We start from the raw sequence: 21610 nt of genomic DNA, 5'->3' as shown, positions 1-21610 counted from the left end.
TGATGGGACAGTGTAGAGGGAGCTTTACTCTGTATCTAGCCCGTGCTGTACCTGCCCTAGGAGTGTTTGATGGGACAGTGTAGAGGGAGCTTTACTCTGTATCTAGCCCGTGCTGTACCTGCCCTGGGAGTGTTTGATGGGACAGTGTAGAGGGAGCTTTACTCTGTATCTAACCCGTGCTGTACCTGCCCTGGGAGAGTTTGATGGGACAGTGTAGAGGGAGCTTTACTCTGTATCTAACCTGTGCTGTACCTGTCCTGGGAGTGTTTGATGGGACAGTGTAGAGGGAGCTTTACTCTGTATCTAACCTGTGTTGTACCTGTCCTGGGAGTGTTTGATGGGACAGTGTAGAGGGAGCTTTACTCTGTATCTAACCCGTGCTGTACCTGCCCTGGGAGTGTTTGATGGGACAGTGTAGAGGGAGCTTTACTCTGTATCTAACCCGTGCTGTACCTGCCCTGGGAGTGTTTGATGGGACAGTGTAGAGGGAGCTTTACTCGGTACCTAACTCGTGCTGTACCTGCCCTGGGAGTGTTTGAGGGGAATCTACATTCTCAATTTCTCTGCACCGGGACCCTCCTCCCGCAACCAGGATTGTATCAATGTTTACAGAGGGTACTTCAAACAAAAATATTTACTGACCATGGCGCTTTTTTTCACAATGCTCAATAGCTTGTACCTTCACACAAGTTACACTCTTGGTTGCAGTTTCTGCCGATTACTGCAACCAAGATTGCGATGATCGTTGCACACACCCCAGGTGTGTGAGCTCGTAGATTGTCAGTAATCTGTCTCCCTGCCGAGTGTTCACTTGGTTGAAGTGTACGCGGAGCACGTTGTGCAATTATTTGGTAACACCTAATGTGAACTTTGCCCCGGGTGAGTTGATTTGAATGCCACAGCCTTTTGTTACTCCAGATTATTTACCATGAATATTTCATTAGAATGTAAAGTTGGCTTCTCACTGGGTGACTCCACTGTATCTAAATTGTCACACTGCTTGTCCGAAATCTGGAACTCCGTTCCCTAGCCACCGACTCCATCCTTCTCCCTGGCAACTGTCTGCGGCTGAACCAGACTGTTCGCAACCTTGGTGTTATATTTGACCCTGAGATGAGCTTCCAACCCCATATGTGCTCTATCACTAAGACCGCCTATTTCCACCTCCGTAACATCGCCCGTCTCCGCCCTTGCCTCAGCTCACCCGCTGCTGAAACCCTCATCCATGTCTTTATCGCCTCCAGACTCGACTATTCCACGCACTCCTGGCTGGTCTCCCACATTCTACCCTCTGTAAACTTCAGGTCATCCAAAACTCTGCTGCCCGTGTCCTAACTCGCACAAGTTCCCGTTCACCCATCACCCCATGTGCTCGCTGACCTACATTGGCTCCCGGTTAAGCAATGCCTCAATCTTAAAATTCTCATCCTTGTTTTCAATTTCTTCCATGGCCCTCGCCCCTCCCCCTCTCTCTAACCATCTCCGGACCTACAATCCCCTGCGATCTCTGCGTTCTGCCAATTCTGGCCCCTCGAACATCCCCGATTTTAATCGCGCCACCATTGGTGGCTGTGCCTTCAGCTGCCTGGGCCCTAAGCTTCGGAATTCTCTCCCCAGACCCCTCCGGCTCTCGACCTCTCTTTCCTCCTTTCAGATGCTCCTTAAAACCGACCTCTGACCCTCGCCTGCCCTAATAGCTCCTTGTGTGGCTCAGTCTCATGTTGTTTGATAATCGCTCCTGTGAAGCGCCTTGGGATGTTTTACTACATTAAATGCAAGTTGTGTGTACACTGGCACACCCTTTTCCTGTAGCAACCTCTTTCTGTGACTGCTTGAACAGTTCTGGCCTTGTGACCGCATTATCTCTGGGGTCACCTCCCCTAACATCTCTCCTGTTTTCCTGCTCGGTGTGTTCACTGTAAACTCCAGGGCGTTTTGTTACAGCCAAGTCCCTGTAGAAATGCAAGCGCTTCCCGATAATTCCAATTATCTTGCACCGCTCCGAGTGAGTTAGCAAGAGTATCGTAACTACACCTCGAAAGTTCGAACATAAGCTGGCTGAGTGAACTTGTAACTGAACTACAAACACAGTGAAGACGGTAAAATGGGAATTTGGGGCAGAGATGGAAGGCAGTGCTAATTAATTTAAACTGAGGGACAAAAGCGAAAGAGTAATAATACTTTAAATAAGAGCATGGAGCAGCATCAGAGATAAAACAAGCAAACAACCCTAATTTTAACTATATAGTTGGATATTGGGCTAATTAACTTAAAATAGAAAGAAAGACAGACTAGTATTTATATCGTGCTTTTCACAAATCAGTATGTCCCAAAGTGCTTTACAGCTTATAAGAACATAAGAACTAGGAGCAGGAATGGGCCATTCGGCCCCTCGAGCCTGCTCCACCATTCAATCAGATCATGACTGATCATCGACCTTAACTCCACTTTCCCGCCCGATCCCCATATCACTTGATTCCCCTAGAGTTCAAAAATCTATCAATCTCAGCCTTGAATATACTCAATGACTGAGCATCCACAGTCCTCTGGGGCAGAGAATTCCAAAGATTCACAACCCTCTGAGTGAAGAAATTCCTCCTCATCTCAGCCCTAAATGGCCGACCCCTTATTCTGAGACTGTGACCCCTGGTTCTAGACTCCCCAGCCAGGGGAAACATCCTCCCTGCATCTACCCTGTGAAGCCCTGTAGGAATTTTGTATGTTTCAGTGAGATCACCTCTCATTCTTCTAAACTCGAGAGCGTATCGGCCTAGTCGACTCAATCTCTCCTCATAGGACAATCCCCTCGTACCAGTGTACTTTTGAAGTGCAGTCACTGTTGTAATGTAGGAAAATAACACATACAGGGCACGGGTAAAAAAAACCAGCAACTTTAAACACGGAAATACACCTAATAGGATAAATTTACTAGGCTGAGTGGTAGAAGAAACCAAATTAATATTTATGGGGATGTGGTTAGCACTAAAGATAAATAAATAACGACTATAAAAGAAAGACTTGCATTTCTATAGCGCCTTTCACCATCTCCGCACGTCCCAAAGTGCCTTACAGCCAATGAAGTATTTTTGAAGTGGAGTCACTGTTGTAATGTCGGAAACACGGCAGCCAATTCACACACAGCAAGATCCCACAGTCAGCAATGAGATAATGACTAGATAATCTGTTTTTTAGTGATCTTGATTGAGGGATAAATATTGGCCCCAGGGATAACTCCCCTGCTCCTCTTCGAAATAGTGCCATGGGATCTTTTACATCCACCTGAAAGAGCGGATGGAGCCTTGGTTTAACGTCTCATCCAAAAGGCGGACATATAAACGTTAAAGTAAATAAATATAGAATAGGAAATGGCAGCGCAGGCGGCATGTTGGGACTGTAGAATGTGGGAATTTGTGGACAGCAAGACTTGAAGATAATGTCTCTGCCTTGACTGATTGCGACTCGGTGGTTGAGCTGGAGTGTGAGTTAGAGACCCTCTGACCCATAGGATGGGGAAGGAATATCTGGATAGTTTACTCCAGAACACACCAAGTAGGTACAAGAAGGGGAGTGTGTGACTGACGGCCAGTAAGGGAAGGGAAATCTAGTTGACACAGGGAAGGAGGAACCTCGGAATCTGGTCCTGTCCAATAGGTACAATGTGCATGCTACCGGAGATAAGGAGGAAGGCTGAGGGAAGGACAGCCGCAATGCCGATCAAAGCATTGTGGAGCAGGAGGCAGTTCAAAGGTGGAGGAGCAGAACAGAAAGGTTGTAGTTATAGGGGATTCGATAGTTCGGGGGATAGTTTACATCCACTGCAGTTACAATCAAGAGTCTCAAAGGGTATGTTGGCTACCTGGTGCCAAGGTGGGATATCCCGGAGCAACGGGACAGGGAGGGTGAACAAGTTGTCGTGGTCCATGTTGGGACCAGTGACATAGGAAAGAACACGGAGGAGGTCCTGCTAAGAGCGTATCAGGAACTAGGAGCTAAATTAAAGGAGATATTGGCCTCGGAGAGGAAGCAGCGCAGATTCACCCGAATGATACCGGGGCTAAAGGGGTTAAATTGCGAGGACAGGTTGCACAGACTGGGCTTGTATTCCCTGGAGTTTAGAAGATTAAGGGGTGATCTAATCGAGGTGTTTCAGATGATTAAAGGATTCGATAGGGTCAATAGAGAGAAACTATTTCCTCTGGTGAGGGGCGGGGGGGCGGGGGGGGGAGTCCGGAGCCTTCAAATTAGAGCCAGGCTCTTCAGGGGTGAAATCAGGAAGCACTTCTTCACACACAGGGTGGTGGAAATCTGGAACTCTCGCCCAAAAAACAACAACTTGTATTTATATAGCGCCTTTAACATAGTAAAACGTCCCAAGGCGCTTCACGGGAGTGCAATCAGACAAAAAATTGACACCGAGCCACATAAAAAATTAGGGCAGGTGACCAAAAGCTTGGTCAAAGAGGTCGGTTTAAGGAGCGTCTTAAAGGAGGAGAGAGGTAGAGAATCAGGGAGGGAATTCCAAAGCTTAGGGCCCAGGCAGCTGAAGGCACGGCCACCAATGTTTGAGCGATTATAATCAGGGATGCTCAAGATGGCAGAGTTTGAGGGGCGCAGATATCTCTGGGCTGGGGGTTAGGGTGGGAGGTTGTGAGGCTGGAGGAGGTAACAGAGATAGGGAGGGGGCGAGGCCATGGAGGGAGGTTGTGAGGCTGGAGGAGGTAACAGAGATAGGGAGGGGGCGAGGCCATGGAGGGAGGTTGTGAGGCTGGAGGAGGTAACAGAGATAGGGAGAGGCGAGGCCATGGAGGGATTTGAAAACAAAGATGAGAATTTTAAAATCGAGTCGTTGCTTAACCGGGAGCCAATGTAGGTCAGCGAGCACAGGGGTGATGGGTGAACGGGACTCAGTGCGAGTTAGGACACGGGCAGCCGAGTTTTGGATGACCACAAGTTTACATAGGGTAGAACGCGGGAGGCCAGCCAGGAGTGCGTTGGAATAGTCAAGTCTGGAGGTAACAAAGGCATGGATGAGGGTTTCAGCAGCAGATGAGCTGAGGCAAGGGCGGAGACAGGCGATGTTACAGAGGTGGAAATAGGCGGTCTTAGTTATGCCACAGATATGTGGCTGGAAGCTCATTTTAGGGTTAAATATGACACCAAGGTTGCGAAGAGTGTGGTTCAGCCTCAGACAGATGTTAGGGAGAGGGATGGAGTCGGTGGCTCGGGAACGGATTTTGTGGTGGGGACTGAAAACAATGGCTTCGGTCTTCCCAATATTTAATTGGAGAAAATTTCTGCTGATCCAGTACTGGATGTCGGACAGTCTGACAATTTAGAGACCGTGGAGGGGTCGAGAGAAGTGGTGAGGTGGAGCTGGGTGTCGTCAGCGTACATGTGGAAACTGACACTGTGTTTTCGGATGATGTCGCCGAGGGGCAACATGTAGATGAGAAATAGGAGGAGGCCAAGGATAGATCCTTGGGGGACACCAGAGGTAACGATGCGGGAGCGGGAAGAGAAGCCGTTGCTGATGATTCTCTGGCTACGATTAGATAGATAAGAATGGAACCAGGCGAGTGCAGTCCCACCCAGCTGGACGACGGTGGAGAGGCGTTGGAGAAGGATGGAGTGGTCAACTGTGTAAAGGCTGTAGTCAGGTCGAGAAGGACGAGGAGGGATAGTTTACCTTTGTCACAGTCACAAAGGATGCCATTTGTGACTTTAATGAGAGCCGTTTCGTTATTGTGGCAGGGTGGAAACCTGATTGGAGGGATTCAAACATGGAATTGCGGGAAGGATGGGCACGGATTTGGGAGGCGACAACACATTCAAGGCCCGGAGAGGAAAGGGAGGTTAGAGATGGGGTGGTAGTTTGCATGGATGGAGGGGTCAAGGGTTGGTTTTTTGAGGAGAGGGGTGATGACGGCAGATTTGAGGGAGAGGGGGACAGTACCTGAAGAGAGAGAACCATTAACAATGCCAGCTAACATGGGAGCCAGAAAAGGAAGTTGGGTGGTCAGCAGTTTAGTGGGAATAGGGTCTAGGGAGCAGGAAGTGGGTCTCATGGACAAGATGAGTGTGGAGAGGTCGAGAGGAGATCGGAGAAAGATGCGAGATCAGATCAGCCATGATCTAATTGAATGGTAGAACAGGCTTGAGGAGCAGAATGACCTCCTGTTCCTGTCCTCCACCTGAGGCTGCTTAATAGTGCGATTGTTTAACAGGGAATGAAGAGATTCTCCCAGAAATGATGTGGTTAACGGCACTGCTTGGTGCCACACAGACCAGGAATGTCGAGGATACGTCCCCGGTAACGCTGAGTTGGATGACCTCCGCTAGGGAGGGGAAGTTTGACCAGTTTGAAGGTCGAGAGCTGGAGAGACAGTTTGAAGGTCGAGAGCTGGAGTGACAGTTTGAAGGTCGAGAGCTGGAGAGACAGTTTGAAGGTCGAGAGCTGGAGTGACAGTTTGAAGGTCGAGAGCTGGAGAGACAGTTTGAAGGTCGAGAGCTGGAGAGACAGTTTGAAGGTCGAGAGCTGGAGAGACAGTTTGAAGGTCGAGAGCTGGAGAGACAGTTTGAAGGTCGAGAGCTGGAGAGACAGTTTGAAGGTCGAGAGCTGGAGAGACAGTTTGAAGGTCGAGAGCTGGAGAGACAGTTTGAAGGTCGAGAGCTGGAGAGACAGTTTGAAGGTCGAGAGCTGGAGAGACAGTTTGAAGGACGAGAGCTGGAGAGACAGTTTGAAGGACGAGAGCTGGAGAGACAGTTTGAAGGACGAGAGCTGGAGAGACAGTTTGAAGGACGAGAGCTGGAGAGACAGTTTGAAGGACGAGAGCTGGAGAGACAGTTTGAAGGACGAGAGCTGGAGAGACAGTTTGAAGGACAAGAGCTGGAGAGACAGTTTGAAGGACGAGAGCTGGAGTGACGAGAGCTGGAGTGACAGTTTGAAGGATGAGAGCTGGAGCGGAACCCGGTTACCAGGACGCCAAGTTGGACAGCCAGGGGTAATGTGCAGGTGTGTGGAAGAAACCGAGGGGAAACATCGAGAGAGACCAAGATGGAAACATCGAGAAAGACTGAGGGGGCACTTTATTTATTTAATTTTATTAATTTATTAATTAATTTATTTAATTATAAGTTGTGAGTTCCTCACGATGCTTTCCCAGTGCGCCCACCCTGTAGCCAGAGATTATTCTAGAAGCCTGGGTAGAAATATCAATGTAATTACTGTAGAAATTACTTTTTTTACATTATTGCTTGTTCATTTTATGTGCTGTCTTTTTATGTCTTTTATTTATTTTATGTCTGCTTTATTTATATTTAAAGTATGTATGTGTGTATATGTCGGTCTGTGTTTGTTTGTGATGGCGCCGATGAAGATGGCTGCCGTCCTTGCGAGCTCCGTGCGTACCAGGCAGCTAAGTGTTCTTGGTGCTTGGTGCTCTCGGCTCGTCAAGGAAAAAGCATTTCACTGACTAGATTACACTTCTTGTATTTAGTTATGTGACCAATAAAATTGAAATTGAACTAAATTCGTCTTGGCGTCCCTGGGCTAGTGAGGGGGGGAAACGGAGCACTGGTTCCTCCTTCTGCTCACTTTCCAGTGGGCTCAGGTGGAACGTGCACAGGCGAGGAGAGGATATTGACACCCTGATGGTTGGTTATACTGCCGACACTTACTGCCCAGGCTCACACCTTGCTGGTGAGGCCACATCTATTGCCCTGGGATAGGAGTGGTGATTGTTTTGCTATTAAGAGGCTTGCTAGGCCACTTTGGAATCAAATATGTAGCATGGGACTGGAGTCAATGTATAGGCGAGATCATGTAAGGCCGGCAGGTTCCCTGCCCTGAAAACAACTGCATTTTTATGAAAGTTTTGATTCTATTTATTCTAAGTGTCAGCTGTGGCTCAGTGGGCCGCACTCTCTCTCTCGCTTCTGAGTCTAGAACGGTTGTGGGTTCATAGTCCCACTCCAGAGACTTGAGCACAAAAAGCCAAGGCTGACTCTCCAGTGCGGTGCTGAGGGAGTGCTGCACTGTCAGAAGCGCCGTCTTTCGGATGAGACGTTAAACCGAGGCCCTGTCTGCTCTCTCAGGTGGGCGTAAAAGATCCCACGGCCACTATTGGAAGAAGAGCAGGGGAGTTCTCCCCGGTGTCCTGGGGCCAATATTTATCCCTCAATCAGCATAACAAAAAACAGATTATCTGGGTCATTATCACATTGCTGTTTGTGGGAGCTTGCTGTGTGCAAATTGGCTGCCGAATTTCCTACATTACAACAGTGACCAAACTCCAAAAATACCTAATTGGCTGTGAAGCGCTTTGGGACGTCCTGAGGTGGCCCTGAAAGGCGCTGTGGAAATGCAGGTCTGTCTTTCTTTTATTCGATTTAGCAGAAATTCAAATAGCCATGGTGGGGCTTGAAGTCATGACGTTTGTGTTGCTAGTCCCGTGCCATAAACAGTCGACTACTACATGCTGCAAATGGAAAGGGGCACTGAATGAGTTACTGCCAATCCCCAGCCTGAGGAGGTGGACCTGGAGTCTGCGCTGTGATAGTTCTGTGTTTACCTGGAACCCAATGATCTCTCCAATGGCCCAGTGACTGGCTAGCAAATCTTCCCTGTCGGAATTTTTCTGTATCTCGGGTGCTTTGTGCTCATTTTTCTTCATCTTTCTTCACCTTTCCAGTTCCTGAGAGTGAGGACATTAGCGGGATCAACCTACTACTGCAAATCTGGGATGTCCTTCACCGGGAATTTGATCGAGCGGTTCATGCTGGTGGATTGTAACGCTGTTCTGTGTGGCTCCTACAGGTGAGTGACAGACTGTGATGATCCTTTCTCCGAATGCTCGAGCTCTGAAGTGTGCAGGGACGCTAACTGATACCCAGCTGTCACATTCAATGCAAGTCAGCCACCTCCCACAGGAAAAACCTGTTTCTAATGTGTGCGGCCTAACCGAAGAGCTTGTGCTCTGCCGGTGCCAATTCGCCTCTCCTCGCGGTGCTCACTGTTGCTGGGTGTTGGCTGGTTACCCAGCGAGGGCCTCATGACGGAGCCAAATCCTGTCTTCCCTCACACTTGATGACGTGGGTTGCTCGAAAGTGATCAACCCTGTCCTTGCAGCTCTCGGCTTAAAGTCTGCCCAGGCTGATGAGCAGAGAGTCTGTCTGCTCGCTTTCAGGGCCCTGTACGAAATAAGCTTGGAATGTGAGCTTTGGCCCTTGCATATCCACAGATCCCTGAAGGCAGCAGGACAGGTAGAGAAGGTGGTTAAGGCGGCGTACGGGATACTTTCCTTTATTAGACGAGGCGAGAAATATTAGATGAAATAAACATAGTGAAAGAGGAAGTATTAAAGGGTTTAGCATCTTTTGAAAGTGGATAAATCCCCAGGCCCGGATGAAATGTATCCCAGACTGTTAAGAGAAGTAAGAGAGGAAATAGCAGAGGCTCTGACCATCATTTTCCAATCCTCTCTGGCTACAGGTGTGGTGCCGGAGGTGGTACCATTGTTTGAAAAGGGAGAAAGGGATAGACCGAGTAATTACAGGCCAGTCAGCCTAACCTCGGTGGTGGGAAAATTATTGGAAAAACTTCTGAGGAACAGGATAAATCTTCATTTAGAAAGACACGGATTAATCAGGAACAGGCTGCATGGATTTGTTAAGGGAAGGTCGTGTCTGGCTAACTTGGATTGAATTGTTTGAGGTGGTAACAAGGAGGGTCAATGAGGGTAGTGCGTTTGATGTAGTCTATGGATTTTAGCAAGGCTTTTGATAAGGTCCTGCATGGCAGACTGGTCACAAAAGTAAAAGCCCATGGGATCTAAGGCAAAGTGGCAAGTTGGATCAGCAATTGGCTCAGAGACAGGAAGCAAAGGGTAATGGTCGAAGCGTGTTTGTGACTGGAAGGTTGTTTCCAGTGGGGTTCTGCAGGGCTGAGTGCTGGATCCTTTGCTTTGTGGTATAGATCAAGGATTTGGACTTGAATGTAGGAAGTATGATTTAAGAAGTTTGCAGATGATACAAAAATTGGCCGTGTGGTTGATAATGAAGAAAGCTGCAGACTGCAGGAAGAAATCAATGGACTGGTCAGGTGGGCAGGACAGTGGCAAATGTAATTCAATCGGGAGAAGTGTGAGGTAATGCATTTGGGGAGGGCTAACAAGGCAAGGGAATACACTATAAATGGTAGGACACTGAGAAGTGCCGAAGATCAGAGGGACCTTGGAGTGCATGTCCACAGATCCCTGAAGGTAGCAGGACAGGTAGATAAGGTGGTTAAGAAGGCATACGGGATACTTGCCTTTTAGCCGAGGCATAGAATATAAGAGCAGGGGGGTTATGCTTGAACTGTATAAAACACTAGTTAGGCCACAGCTAGAATACTGCGTGCAGTTCTGGTCACCACATTACAGGAAGGATGTGATTGCACTAGAGAGGGTGCAGAGGAGATTTACGAGGACGTTGTCTGGGCTGGGGAATTTTAGCTATGAGGAAAGATTGGATCGGCTGGGGTTGTTTCTTTGGAACAGAGGAGGCTGAGGGGAGATTTAATTGAGGTGTATAAAATTATGAGGGGCCTAGATACAGTGGATAGGAAGGACCTATTTCCCTTAGCAGAGAGGTCAATAACCAGGGGGCAGAGATTTAAAGTAATTGGTAGAAGGATTAGAGGGGAGTTGAGGAGAACTTTTTTCACCCCGAGGGTGGTGGGGGTCTGGAACTCACTGCCTGAAAGGGTGGGAGAGGCAGAAACCCTCATCACATTTAAAAAGTACTTGGATCTGCACTTGAAGTGCCGTAACCTACAGGGCTACGGACCGAGAGCTGGAAAGTGAGATTAGGCTGGATCGTTCTTTGTCGGCCGGCACAGACTCGATCGGCCGAATGGTCTCCTTCTCTGCTGTAAATTTCTGTGATTCTATGATGCTGTGAACACAAAATTTCACCAACTGGGCAACAAAGGGCACTAAATCTAAAACTACAAAGGGGAATAGATAGATTAGCTGGGCAAAACTATGGCAGCAGACATAGAACAATAGGAGCAGGAGTAGGCCATTTGGCCCTTCGAGCCTGTTCCTCCATTCAATATGATCATGGCTGATCCTCTATCTCAATACCATATTCCCGCTCTCTCCCCATACACCTTGATGCCTTTTGTGTCTAGAAATCTATCTATCTCCTTCTTAAATATATTCAGTGATTTGTCCTCCACAGCCTTCTGTGGTAGAGAATTCCACAGGTTCACCACCCTCTGAGTGAAGAAATTTCTCCTCATCTCAGTCTTAAATGTCCTACCCCGTATCCTGAGACTGTGACCCCTCGTTCTAGACCCCCCAGCCAGGGGAAACATCCTCCCTGCATCCAGTCTGTCTAGCCCTGTCAGAATTTTATACGTTTCAATGAGATCCCCTCTCATTCTTCTGAACTCTAGTGAATACAGGCCTAGTCGACCCAATCTCTCCTCATACGACAGTCCTGCCATCCCAGGAATCAGTCTGGTGAACCTTCGCTGCACTCCCTCTATGGCAAGTATATCCTTTCTTAGGTAAGGAGACCAAAACTGCACACAGTACTCCAGGTGTGGTCTCACCAAGGCCCTGTATAACTGTAGTAAGACATTCTTGCTCCTGTACTCAAAACCTCTTGCAATGAAGGCCAACATACCATTTGCCTTCCTAACTGCTTGCTGCACCTGCATGTTTGTTTTCAGTGACTGATGTACAAGGACACCCAGGTCCCTTTTGTACATCAACATCTCCCAATCTATCACCATTTAAATAATATTCTACCTTTCTGTTTTTCCTACCGAAGTGGATAACTTCACATTTATCCACATTATACTGCATCTGCCATGTATTTTCCCACTCACTCAACTTGTCTAAATCGCCTTGAAGCCTCTTTGCATCCTCCTCACAACTCACAATCCCACCTAGTTTCATGTCAGCAAACTTGGAAATATTACATTTGGTTCCCTCATCCAAATCATTGATATATATTGTGAATAGCTGGGGCCCAAGCACTGATCCCTGCGGTACCCCACTAGTCACCGCCTGCCACCCCGAAAAAGACCCATTTATTCCGACTCTCTGTTTCCTGTCTGTTAACCAATCTTCAATCCATGCCAGTATATTACCCCCAATCCCATGTACTTTAATTTTGCACACTAACCTTTTATGTGGGACTTTATCAAAGGCCTTCTGAAAATCCAAATACACCACATCCACTGGTTCTCCCTTATCTATTCTACGAGTTACATCCCCAAAAAACTCCAGTAGGTTTGTCAAACACGATTTCCCTTTCATAAATCCATGTTGACTTTGTCTAATTCCGTTGATATTTTCTAAGTGTCCTGTTATCACATCCTTTATAATAGACTCTAGCATTTTCCCTACTACTGATGTTAGGCTAACCGGTCTGTAGTTCCCTGTTTTCTCTCTCCCATCTTTTTTAAATAGCGGAGTTACATTTGACACCCTCCAATCTGCAGGAGCTGTTCCATAATCTATAGAATTTTGGAAGATGACAACCAATGCGTCCACTATTTCCATGGCGAGAGACCAGGAGCTGGGGAGGACCAAAGGGATTTGGGTGTCTGTATACTCAGATCACTAAAAGCTCGTACACAGTTGCAAATGTTAATGAGAAAAGCTGATGGAAATTCTGTTCTATCTTCATTCACGGCAAGCTTTGCTAAATTGGTCTCGTAAAATGGGAAGTGGCTAAGGGATGGTTCGACCATATTTGGTTGTGACCTCTTGCCTAATAGGGAGGACATAACCCAGTTAGTTCACAGGTTTGGCATTCAAGAGAGCTGTATCACTCGTCCCCATCCCCATATCCAATAAGTTTGATAGAATGTGATTGGCCCAGAAATTCGGCAAGCCCCCGACCTACACTTACCTTGCGCGCCGGCAGCTGAGCTCTGGGCCTGCGTGGAATTCCTCTCTCTGGCCCGGTCCAGCTCCCGGCGCGCTGTGCTTGCGTGTCCCAGGGGCGTAATTAGTGCGATGCGTCCCCTGGGATCACGTGAGCCATGGGCAGCCAATCGATGGAGGGAAAAGCCCATTCATAAGATTGACAGAAAGACCTGTCAAAACGTATGAATGCTGAGGGCCCAAAACAGTACTTAACCTTCAAATAACATTTTTTTTAAATCACACTTTTTAAATAAACTATAAATTACATTAAATAACTATTTTAAACAATAATTTAAATTTTTGAAAAAAATAATTTTATAAATAAACGCGGCTAAAAATAAACTTACCTTGCTTTAAAGTATTTAAAAATAATAAACCTGTGGAAAAAATGTTTTAATTTTAATTAATTGACCACTTACCTTTTAAAATGCAGTCCTTACGCCTGGTTTTTACATGTCTAAAATCTAAAGACTTACCCTCATGGAAAAACCTGTATTAAAAAAAAAACGTAAGTTCAAAGCGCACGCGCAGACTCCAGCGCGCACGCGTTCGACCTCTGAACCCGTGCGTACTCACGCGTTGAGACCCGAATTTCTGGGCCATTAGTTTTTGTATGGCTCTGTGCTTGGAATGGTTCCATAGAGCTGAACTGTAATCACTCTACATTGATTTAGACTGAATGATGATTAATGCAAAGGTTATTTTTAATTTTTCTTCTCTTTCCCCCCCCCCCCACCCTGCAGTTTCATGTGGTCCTTTGAGAAGATTCATCGCAGTATTGTTCAACGGTTTCAGGGAGAGCTTGTGGCAATCTTCGATGAAGAATTTCGGATTCTTTTTGCCCAGTCGAACCCTCTCCCTGGGGTAGAGAATCCAATGCCAGACTTGGATAACTATTACACCGTGGCACCGTACCAGCCTACTGAGAGGCAGCGATGCAGACAGAACCCCAGATTCGCGCATCAGGAGGACAGGCTTTCACAGCACTCTGGCTATTCGTGGGCAGACTCGGATCTTGATCGCTCTTCCCGTCGTTTTAGACCGGATGATGTCTACAGGCATGTTCAGGAGGGAGCTGGCATCCGAGGCTGCATGAAGCAGTATACACATTTTCAGCAGGAGAAAATTCAGTTTGATCCCACATCGAGCGCTATTCTGAGGGCAAAGCGGATGGAAATGAACTCGTACAAACGGAGGAGTTATGCAGAAGGGACTTTGGAAAGTCACGATGCTAGGGAACAGAGATATGGACGGATAAGTGAGCACTATGATGAGTTAGATGCCAGATCTGAGCATTTATTCAGGGAAAAGATGCATCCTTTAGAGCCTGGAATGAGGAGGTTCAACTCTTTTAACAATAAGCAGCTAATGGGTGGCCCTGGAATACTTGACCGATTTAGGCAAAACCGAGCAGGTATGCATCAGTTTGATGAGCTTGGGGAACAAGCAAGGCCCGGATATGAGCCCAGGAATTACGAAGAGACTTACCTGCCTGGCTCACCACACCATCCACAGATGCAGGAACCTACATTAAGCTATGAGCCTTCTGACTCCTCCAAAGAAGTCCGGCATGGTTCAAGTGATCTAGAGCTGGTGAGTGAAGGAAGACTGGGTCAGAAAATACAGAAGCGACCCAACATTGGCCAGTCGTATGCCTGCCAAAAGTCTCCGACTCAGAAACAAGTTCTGGATCCAAAAATGCTTTTCCAGGAGTCGAGCCTGGACCGAAAATCTGACGATCAACCCACCAAACATGGGCTGAGAAGATTGAGACTTAGCTCCTATCTTAGTGCTCATCAGGATAAGCACCTGGAGCTGCTTGATGAGGGCATTTCTGCGCCGGATGAACCTCAGGGCAACAGTGAAGTGCTTCAGGAGTCGAGGATAAACACAGCTCCTTTTGAGGCAACCTTCAGAGATTCTTCACAAATTACAAGTTATAAACGTTTGGATCTGTACAACTCAAAGTTCCAACAATCAGATTTGCTTGACAGCCAGTCTCTGTCATCGGATAAAGGAACCGAGGAGCGGAATGTTAAGCTGGCGAAGCACGAGTCGATACGCAGCAAGTTCAACCCAATGCTGCACAGGGGCTCCAGGTTGCGTTCTTCGCTGATCTTCAATTCTTCAAAAGTGGAGCAGCACATCACACAAAGAGGAAAAACGATTCTGAGCATCAGGGAGCAGATACAGAGCGGAGTAAAGGAATCTGAAGAGATGCAGGAACCTACAGCAACTGCAGGTCTGCAGGAACATGGCAGCAAACAGGTGCTCAGTAATGACCAGCCCAACCAGCGCCAACATTCGGTGCTTGCCAACGCCTTGCCAAGTGAGATTGCCAAAACATCAGAACCAAATCCCAAAGCGGATTTTGGTGGGAAGGCACCGGACTTGGTCCTGAGTAGGCAGCAGAGTGATTCTGGTTTGGGCAGCTGTGTCCCAGACGTGCCGTCCAGCACCCAACCCAAGGTGAAGCCAAGGATAGAACTGCAGCTGAGCAAAAGGGTCCAAGATGCCCTTAACAAAATGACCCAATGCACATCGCAATCAAAAGAAGTTAAACCACCACAGTCCGAGAAAATTGAAAAGCTGCCTCTGGAGAAATCCGGGAAGATCATTCATTCTCCACCTGTGCAGCAAAGCCCCCAACTTTCTCCCCAGCCACGTCCCCCATCTCCTGCTCCGCCAGGTACCCAATCCTCTCCTCAACTAGATCCCAAACCCCCTCAGTCGAACGCCAGGCCTTTATCTCAGCCAGGACCCCAACCTTCTCCACCAGCTGCGCAAAATAATGCCACCAATCCCAGAGAGGTTCCAACACGCTCCTCAGGACCCACTGAAGCTTACAAAAGACCCTCTTCTACCTTGGAGGAGACCAACAGCAATTTAGCAAAAATTAAGCTACATTCATCTGCTGTGTGTCTGGACACAAGAAGCAGTAAAGAGGACAAGACAGGAGAGGAATCTGGAGTTTTGAATTTGACTGTAAAAGGTTCTTCAAAATGGAAAACTTTTCTTAACCTTCCTGGTGACACAAAATCGAAAGAAATGCCCAGCAACATAGTGCCTGGGCAACCTGCCACAGAGAATGAGAAGAATCCTGATAAAACACCAAAAAGTAGCCTTGGTGAGGCAATACCTTCCAGCTCTCAGAGAGAGGAGAAGCCACATAGGTCTGCATCCACCCCCACTGCAACCAAAGGTGCACAAACTGTCCAAGGGAGCAGGTATTCCGCGTCGACTTCCAACGCCCTGTACAGCAGCAACCTTCGAGATGATACCAAGGTCATCCTGGAGCAAATCTCAGCCAACAGTCAGAAAAACCGGGCCGAGAATGCCAAAGTGCAGCACCCCGCCACCGCCGAGGTTGATGGCCCTGGAGGCTCGGCGGAGCACAAGGTTACCTCCGAGTCAGATAAAACCGACTCCGATAAAAAGCAGCAGTCCGGGATCTCGAGGTTTGAAAGCCTGCTTAAAGCCAAAGGCAGAGCGCCGACCTCCCCTGATCAGACAGACCCTCTGATTAAGAAGATGGACAGCTTTCGAAGGGAGCGGCGCGCGTACAGCAGGTTCGAAGTCTTCTATAAGAAGGATGACTCTTTGAAAACCGAGGGCTCCTCCGCAGAGCAACAGAATGATGGAACACAAGATTCCAAGGACATGGATGGTGGAGACAGGAAGAAACCGGCAAAGCTTATTCCCAAGCTCTTTGGGACATTGAGGAGGTTTTAATGCTGCCTGTGACTCACTGAACTAAGAGGCGCTCCACCACCGCACCTGGACTGCTGGGTGCTGCTATTTTCGTGAAAGGGTCCAGGACATGAGGCAGCAGCTGACCAAACAGAGATGTTTAAGATGTCAAATTTTAGATCAGTACGGTAACGTGCAGCCGGGCTAGGAAGCTAGCACTGAGACCCGGTCACTCCAGCGGAAGACTCTTGGAGAGTTCGGCGTGAGTTTAAAAAGCTCTTCGATGGAGAGGAATGGCCCCGTGATATCAGCAGGTTTAGATATACCCGGGCATTAAACAGCAGCTTTTCACTCTCCAGTCAAACTTTTTTTTTTTGGTTAGTATTTCATGGTGTTGGCAGAATATAGACAGTCTTCAGTGAGGTAACAACTGAGACGAGAGGGATTGTCAGTAGGGGCCTGGATTACTGATGCCTGTACGTGGCCTTTAACATAGCTTCGCAATGGAGGGGAGAAGGGAGAGATTGGACACTGCACGGGAACTGGGGCAAGAGTTTGAGGATGGGATCGAAGGCTTGGTCAAAGAGGCAGATTTTAAGGGGGGCCTTTTGAAGGAGGGGAGAAGCCACGAGATGGAGGGACGGGAATAGCATATTAGACAAGTTTTAGGGGAAGAACTGAGGTGCTAATTTGCCCAAAGATGCCAAAGTTGTACGCAGCCATATAAAAACTAGCCTTTATAATGTGGGGTCATTTTCGTGGGTGGGGGAGGGATAAACTTGTTTTGCCCCCAACTTTAAAAATAAAAATTGGTACCAGGTAATTAATATTTGCAATCACAGCCAAACATGTATAGTGGGACCTCACAGCTGTGCACTCTGCAAATGGACTCACATTTTGGGCCGATGGGTTGTGAAATAAAAGGCCACCAGATTCAGGTAATTCCAGACTGATCAGTGTAAAAGGCTGTTTTTTTAACCTGTTTCACAAGCCAGTTCATTTTTTTCTCCCTCTGAAGTTCAAGGCTCAAGTTTAGTGTTGTGGACACACACGCACGCACTGCTCTTGGGCCTCGCTAAAGTGGCCGTTCTTCGTTTGAGAGTATCGATTGGGTCTGTCACCAGACTCTGACGCCACAGCTTTGCTTCGTGTTCGCGGCCATGCAACTTTCCAACTGAAGTGGGCACCCTGGCTGATTTTTTTACATTTTTCCCTCCTGAGACCGAGAATGCAGCGGCCAATTGGAGTATGCCTGGCCTGCCCTGGCTGAGCTAACTCGACACTAACCTGGCAGGGATCGAACCTGGCTCCTCACCGGGTGAGTGTGTGCTCACTAACCACTGGTGCGCTTACGCGCTGAACCACACGGGCAGCTAGTGAAAGCATGGAGTGGAATTACTGGGCGTGAAAGGAATGTAAAGGCTGGAGGGTTGACTGAGTGGGGAAGGCGGAAGTGTTTGATATTTACTGGCTGGGATTGGGAAAGGCCGGGGGAGGCTGCTTTCAATCAATTCTGATCTTATTTGTGATTAATTCAATATCCTTTTCATCTGTATGCTATACCCAGGTCACGACTAATTGGCCAACTGGCAGTGGGAGCACTGTAATCAGCTTCCCTACAGTCGGCTGCAAACCAGATTGACCTGTAGCTGGGACTCTGCGCCAGTCTATTGGCCTGTATATATAACCCGTATCAAAGTGTATAGATATTGTATACCATATGCAAGGATTCGATCCTGTGCTGCTGATTAGGTTAACTTACAGGCTGTCTTCTCTCCTTCGCTCAGTGGATGTTCAGTGCCACTGATGGGGGAAACCCCATAATGTAACACAGGAAGTGGCTGCACTGTGCCTGTAAGTCTAATTATAACCATCTCTTATTAGAATGTGCACTAAATGTAAATATTTTTGATACTGTGCAAGTCTGCTGCCTGTATACATTCACCAAAGGCTTTTATTGTGTATTAAATATGAGGGTAAGGCTATCTGTAACTGATGTAAATCTACTGTACTCTATCTAACCTGTACTGTACCTGCCCTGGGAGTGTTTGGTGGGACAGTGTAGAGGGAGCTTTACTCTGTATCTAACCCGTGCTGTACCTGCCCTGGGAGTGTTTGGTGGGACAGTGTAGAGGGAGCTTTACTCTGTATCTAACCCGTGCTGTACCTGCCCTGGGAGTGTTTGGTGGGACAGTGTAGAGGGAGCTTTACTCTGTATCTAACCCGTGCTGTACCTGCCCTGGGAGTGTTTGATGGGACAGTGTAGAGGGAGCTTTACTCTGTATCTAACCCGTACTGTACCTGCCCTGGAGTGTTTGATGGGACAGTGTAGAGGGAGCTTTACTCTGTATCTAACCCGTGCTGTACCTGCCCTGGGAGTGTTTAATGGGACAGTATAGAGGGAGCTTTACTCTATCTAACCCGTGCTGTACCTGCCCTGGGGGTATTTGATGGGATAGTGCAAAGGGAGCTTTACTCTGTATCTAACCCGTGCTGTACCTGCCCTGGGAGTGTTTGATGGGATAGTATAGAGGGAGCTTTACTCTATCTAACCCGTGCTGTACCTGCCCTGGGGGTATTTGATGGGACAGTGTAGAGGGAGCTTTACTCTGTATCTAACCCGTGCTGTACGTGCCCTGGGAGTGTTTGATGGGACAGTTTAGAGGGAGCTTTACTCTGTATCTAACCCGTGCTTTACCTGCCCTGGGAGTGTTTGATGGGACAGTGTAGAGGGAGCTTTACTCTGTATCTAACCCGTGCTGTACGTGCCCTGGGAGTGTTTGATGGGACAGTTTAGAGGGAGCTTTACTCTGTATCTAACCCGTGCTTTACCTGCCCTGGGAGTGTTTGATGGGACAGTGTAGAGGGAGCTTTACTCTGTATCTAACCCATGCTGTACCTGCCCTGGGGGTATTTGATATTGATACTGGGTACCTGAAATGCAACGTTTCCCATTCTCTTCCACCTCAACAAGCACAAAACTGACAAGACAATAAGCAGGGGAGGGAGGAGAGGAAATCCACTTTCCACTAACTGGGAATATTACTGGAAAAATGATGCAACAGCTCAGGGAACGAATAGTATAACCTTAGCCTTTAGCCCAAGGCAGCATGGTTCCCCACTTTCCTGGGCACCACGACGGTCATGGGCTCAAGGAAGGACGTTTTGGTTTTCTCTTAATTTGTACTTTTCTACAGAAGAGGCAAACTAGCGAAATATTTAAATTAAAATGGTTTTAGCATTTTGTATATATTTTTACACCTAAAAGGGGATTGTCTCGAGTGTATTACTTTTTATCTTGATGCCGTTCCACGTCTGCTGGACGAGGCTTTTTAACCTGTTTCTCTGGGTAGATTATTCTGCTTTCACTTTTATTTAGTTCCAGTTTTCTGGCTTGTGCTGGGCACGGCCCAACGACTGCTAAGTGCCCTCTGGTACCTCGCCCAGCTGGCCATTCTTCCTGTGTGGACTCAAACAAGCTCAGCAGCCATGGAGGACATTGGAGCCAAGACCCGTCCACACACGCGCTCGCTTTCTCCCAGACCTCTTGCCAATTGTAGTTCCCAAGCGGCTGAGACTGTACTTGGCGCCCCCCCCCCCCCCCCCAAAGCGGCATCGACTTCAGTTTTTCCTGCACCAGATTGTGGGTGAATGATGCTGGTGAGGACTCCTCCTGCCCCCTGTCTAAGGATGGCCAGTGATGATTGAGTATCGTCATGCGGGCATGGGGCCGTCACGTGGAGATGAGGAACGCAGGGTGGCAGCATTTACCCATGATGTTTAGGAGGAGCAAAGATGTGATGGCAATGTAGATGAGTTGAATAAGAGATCACAGAGCCATCGGGCTGGAGCGATAAGAAATAGCAGAGGAAATGTTCTGAATTATATCAGGAAAAGATAATCCAACAAAAAATGGCTGTGTGAAGGGGACCACCCTCCTGTCGATTTACTGTGCCAAAATCTGTGATGGGTGGGCTTTCCAACCTGGGGGTGTGGGAAAGACCAATCGAAACAAAGCTGTATGCTTTAGCAAACGTAAATATAACTGGAACAAAATGATTGCCATTTACAGATCTGTAACGGTTTGGTTGATAACTGTTTGTTTGGTTCTTTATATCTCAGTGCAATGTGTAATAAGTCACATTCTCCTGTACTTCTGCACTATACGAGCGAAATAAACAGCGTATGGTTTACACTTTGCCACTTCGCCCATCTTTGTGTTTTTCGACTTGTATAAAACAAGTTGGGTTTTTTGTGTGACTAACTTACTGCACCTTGACCATCGAAAACCAGCCCACGAGGCTTCACAAAAGAGCAAAAATAATCGCCACGCGTGAGGGGGGGAGGAGGGAGGAGGCAAGAGTGGTGAGCAGAGGTCTGGGCTGGTCTTTGATGGTGTGGAGGGGGTTAGGGAGGGAGTTCCGCAGAGCAGTGTTGAGACAGATGAAGGCTCTGCTAATGATGATGGGACAAAGGGAGGGCAATGTTCAGGAGACCAGAGGAACAGTGGGCTTAGAGACAGAGTATAGGGGTGGAGGAGGCCATCGAGGTAGGTGTATAACTTTTCATTTTGTTTTCAGTATGTGGGTGATATTGGCACGGCCACAGTTATTGTCCAGCCCGAGTTACCCTAAGAAAAAAATATAGAAAAGGTTAATCCCAAGCACTACTTTAATTCAACCCATGCCTGTAGGACAAGGCATCTCACAGGGAGTGAATAAGATCATTCCTTCCCAGCAAAGAAACATAAAAATCCATGACTCGCCAGAAAAGGATGCTGGATAGTCAACGGGAAGTTAGTGGGAATGGGGTCAAGAGGTGGATCTCATGGATGAGAGGAGGTAGGAGAGGACATGGGGGATTTGGAAAGAAGCTGAAGAGGGAGGTGTTCAGGGCTGGGGCAGGGGGAGGTTTGTCCTGGTGGGCAGGGGGGAAGAGGAGAGAAGCAACAGAAGCAGATGCATGCATGATCTCAACCTCCGTGATAAAGAAGT

At 47.8% G+C, this 21610-nt stretch overlaps 1 protein-coding gene across 1 annotated transcript in view; it reads left to right on the top strand.

The window, feature by feature from the left end:
- Positions 1 to 20816, top strand: part of sack1hb (scaffolding CK1 anchoring protein Hb) — a 63842-nt gene extending 43026 nt beyond the window's left edge. Inside the window, exons 4-5 of the mRNA XM_085987244.1 lie at positions 8691 to 8815; positions 13670 to 20816. Of these exons, the coding sequence (XP_085843370.1) occupies positions 8691 to 8815; positions 13670 to 16658 (3114 nt within the window). The 3' untranslated portion in view covers positions 16659 to 20816. The remainder of the gene's footprint in view (positions 1 to 8690; positions 8816 to 13669) is intronic.
- The last annotated feature ends 794 nt before the right edge of the window (positions 20817 to 21610 follow it).

The sequence above is a fragment of the Somniosus microcephalus genome, chromosome 5 (genome assembly GCF_052327205.1).
Source record: "Somniosus microcephalus isolate GS21.2 chromosome 5, FLI_Smic_1.0, whole genome shotgun sequence".
NCBI lineage: Eukaryota > Metazoa > Chordata > Chondrichthyes > Squaliformes > Somniosidae > Somniosus > Somniosus microcephalus.
Note: the sequence above shows the minus strand (reverse complement) of the source record. Positions and strands in the feature narration are given on the sequence as shown.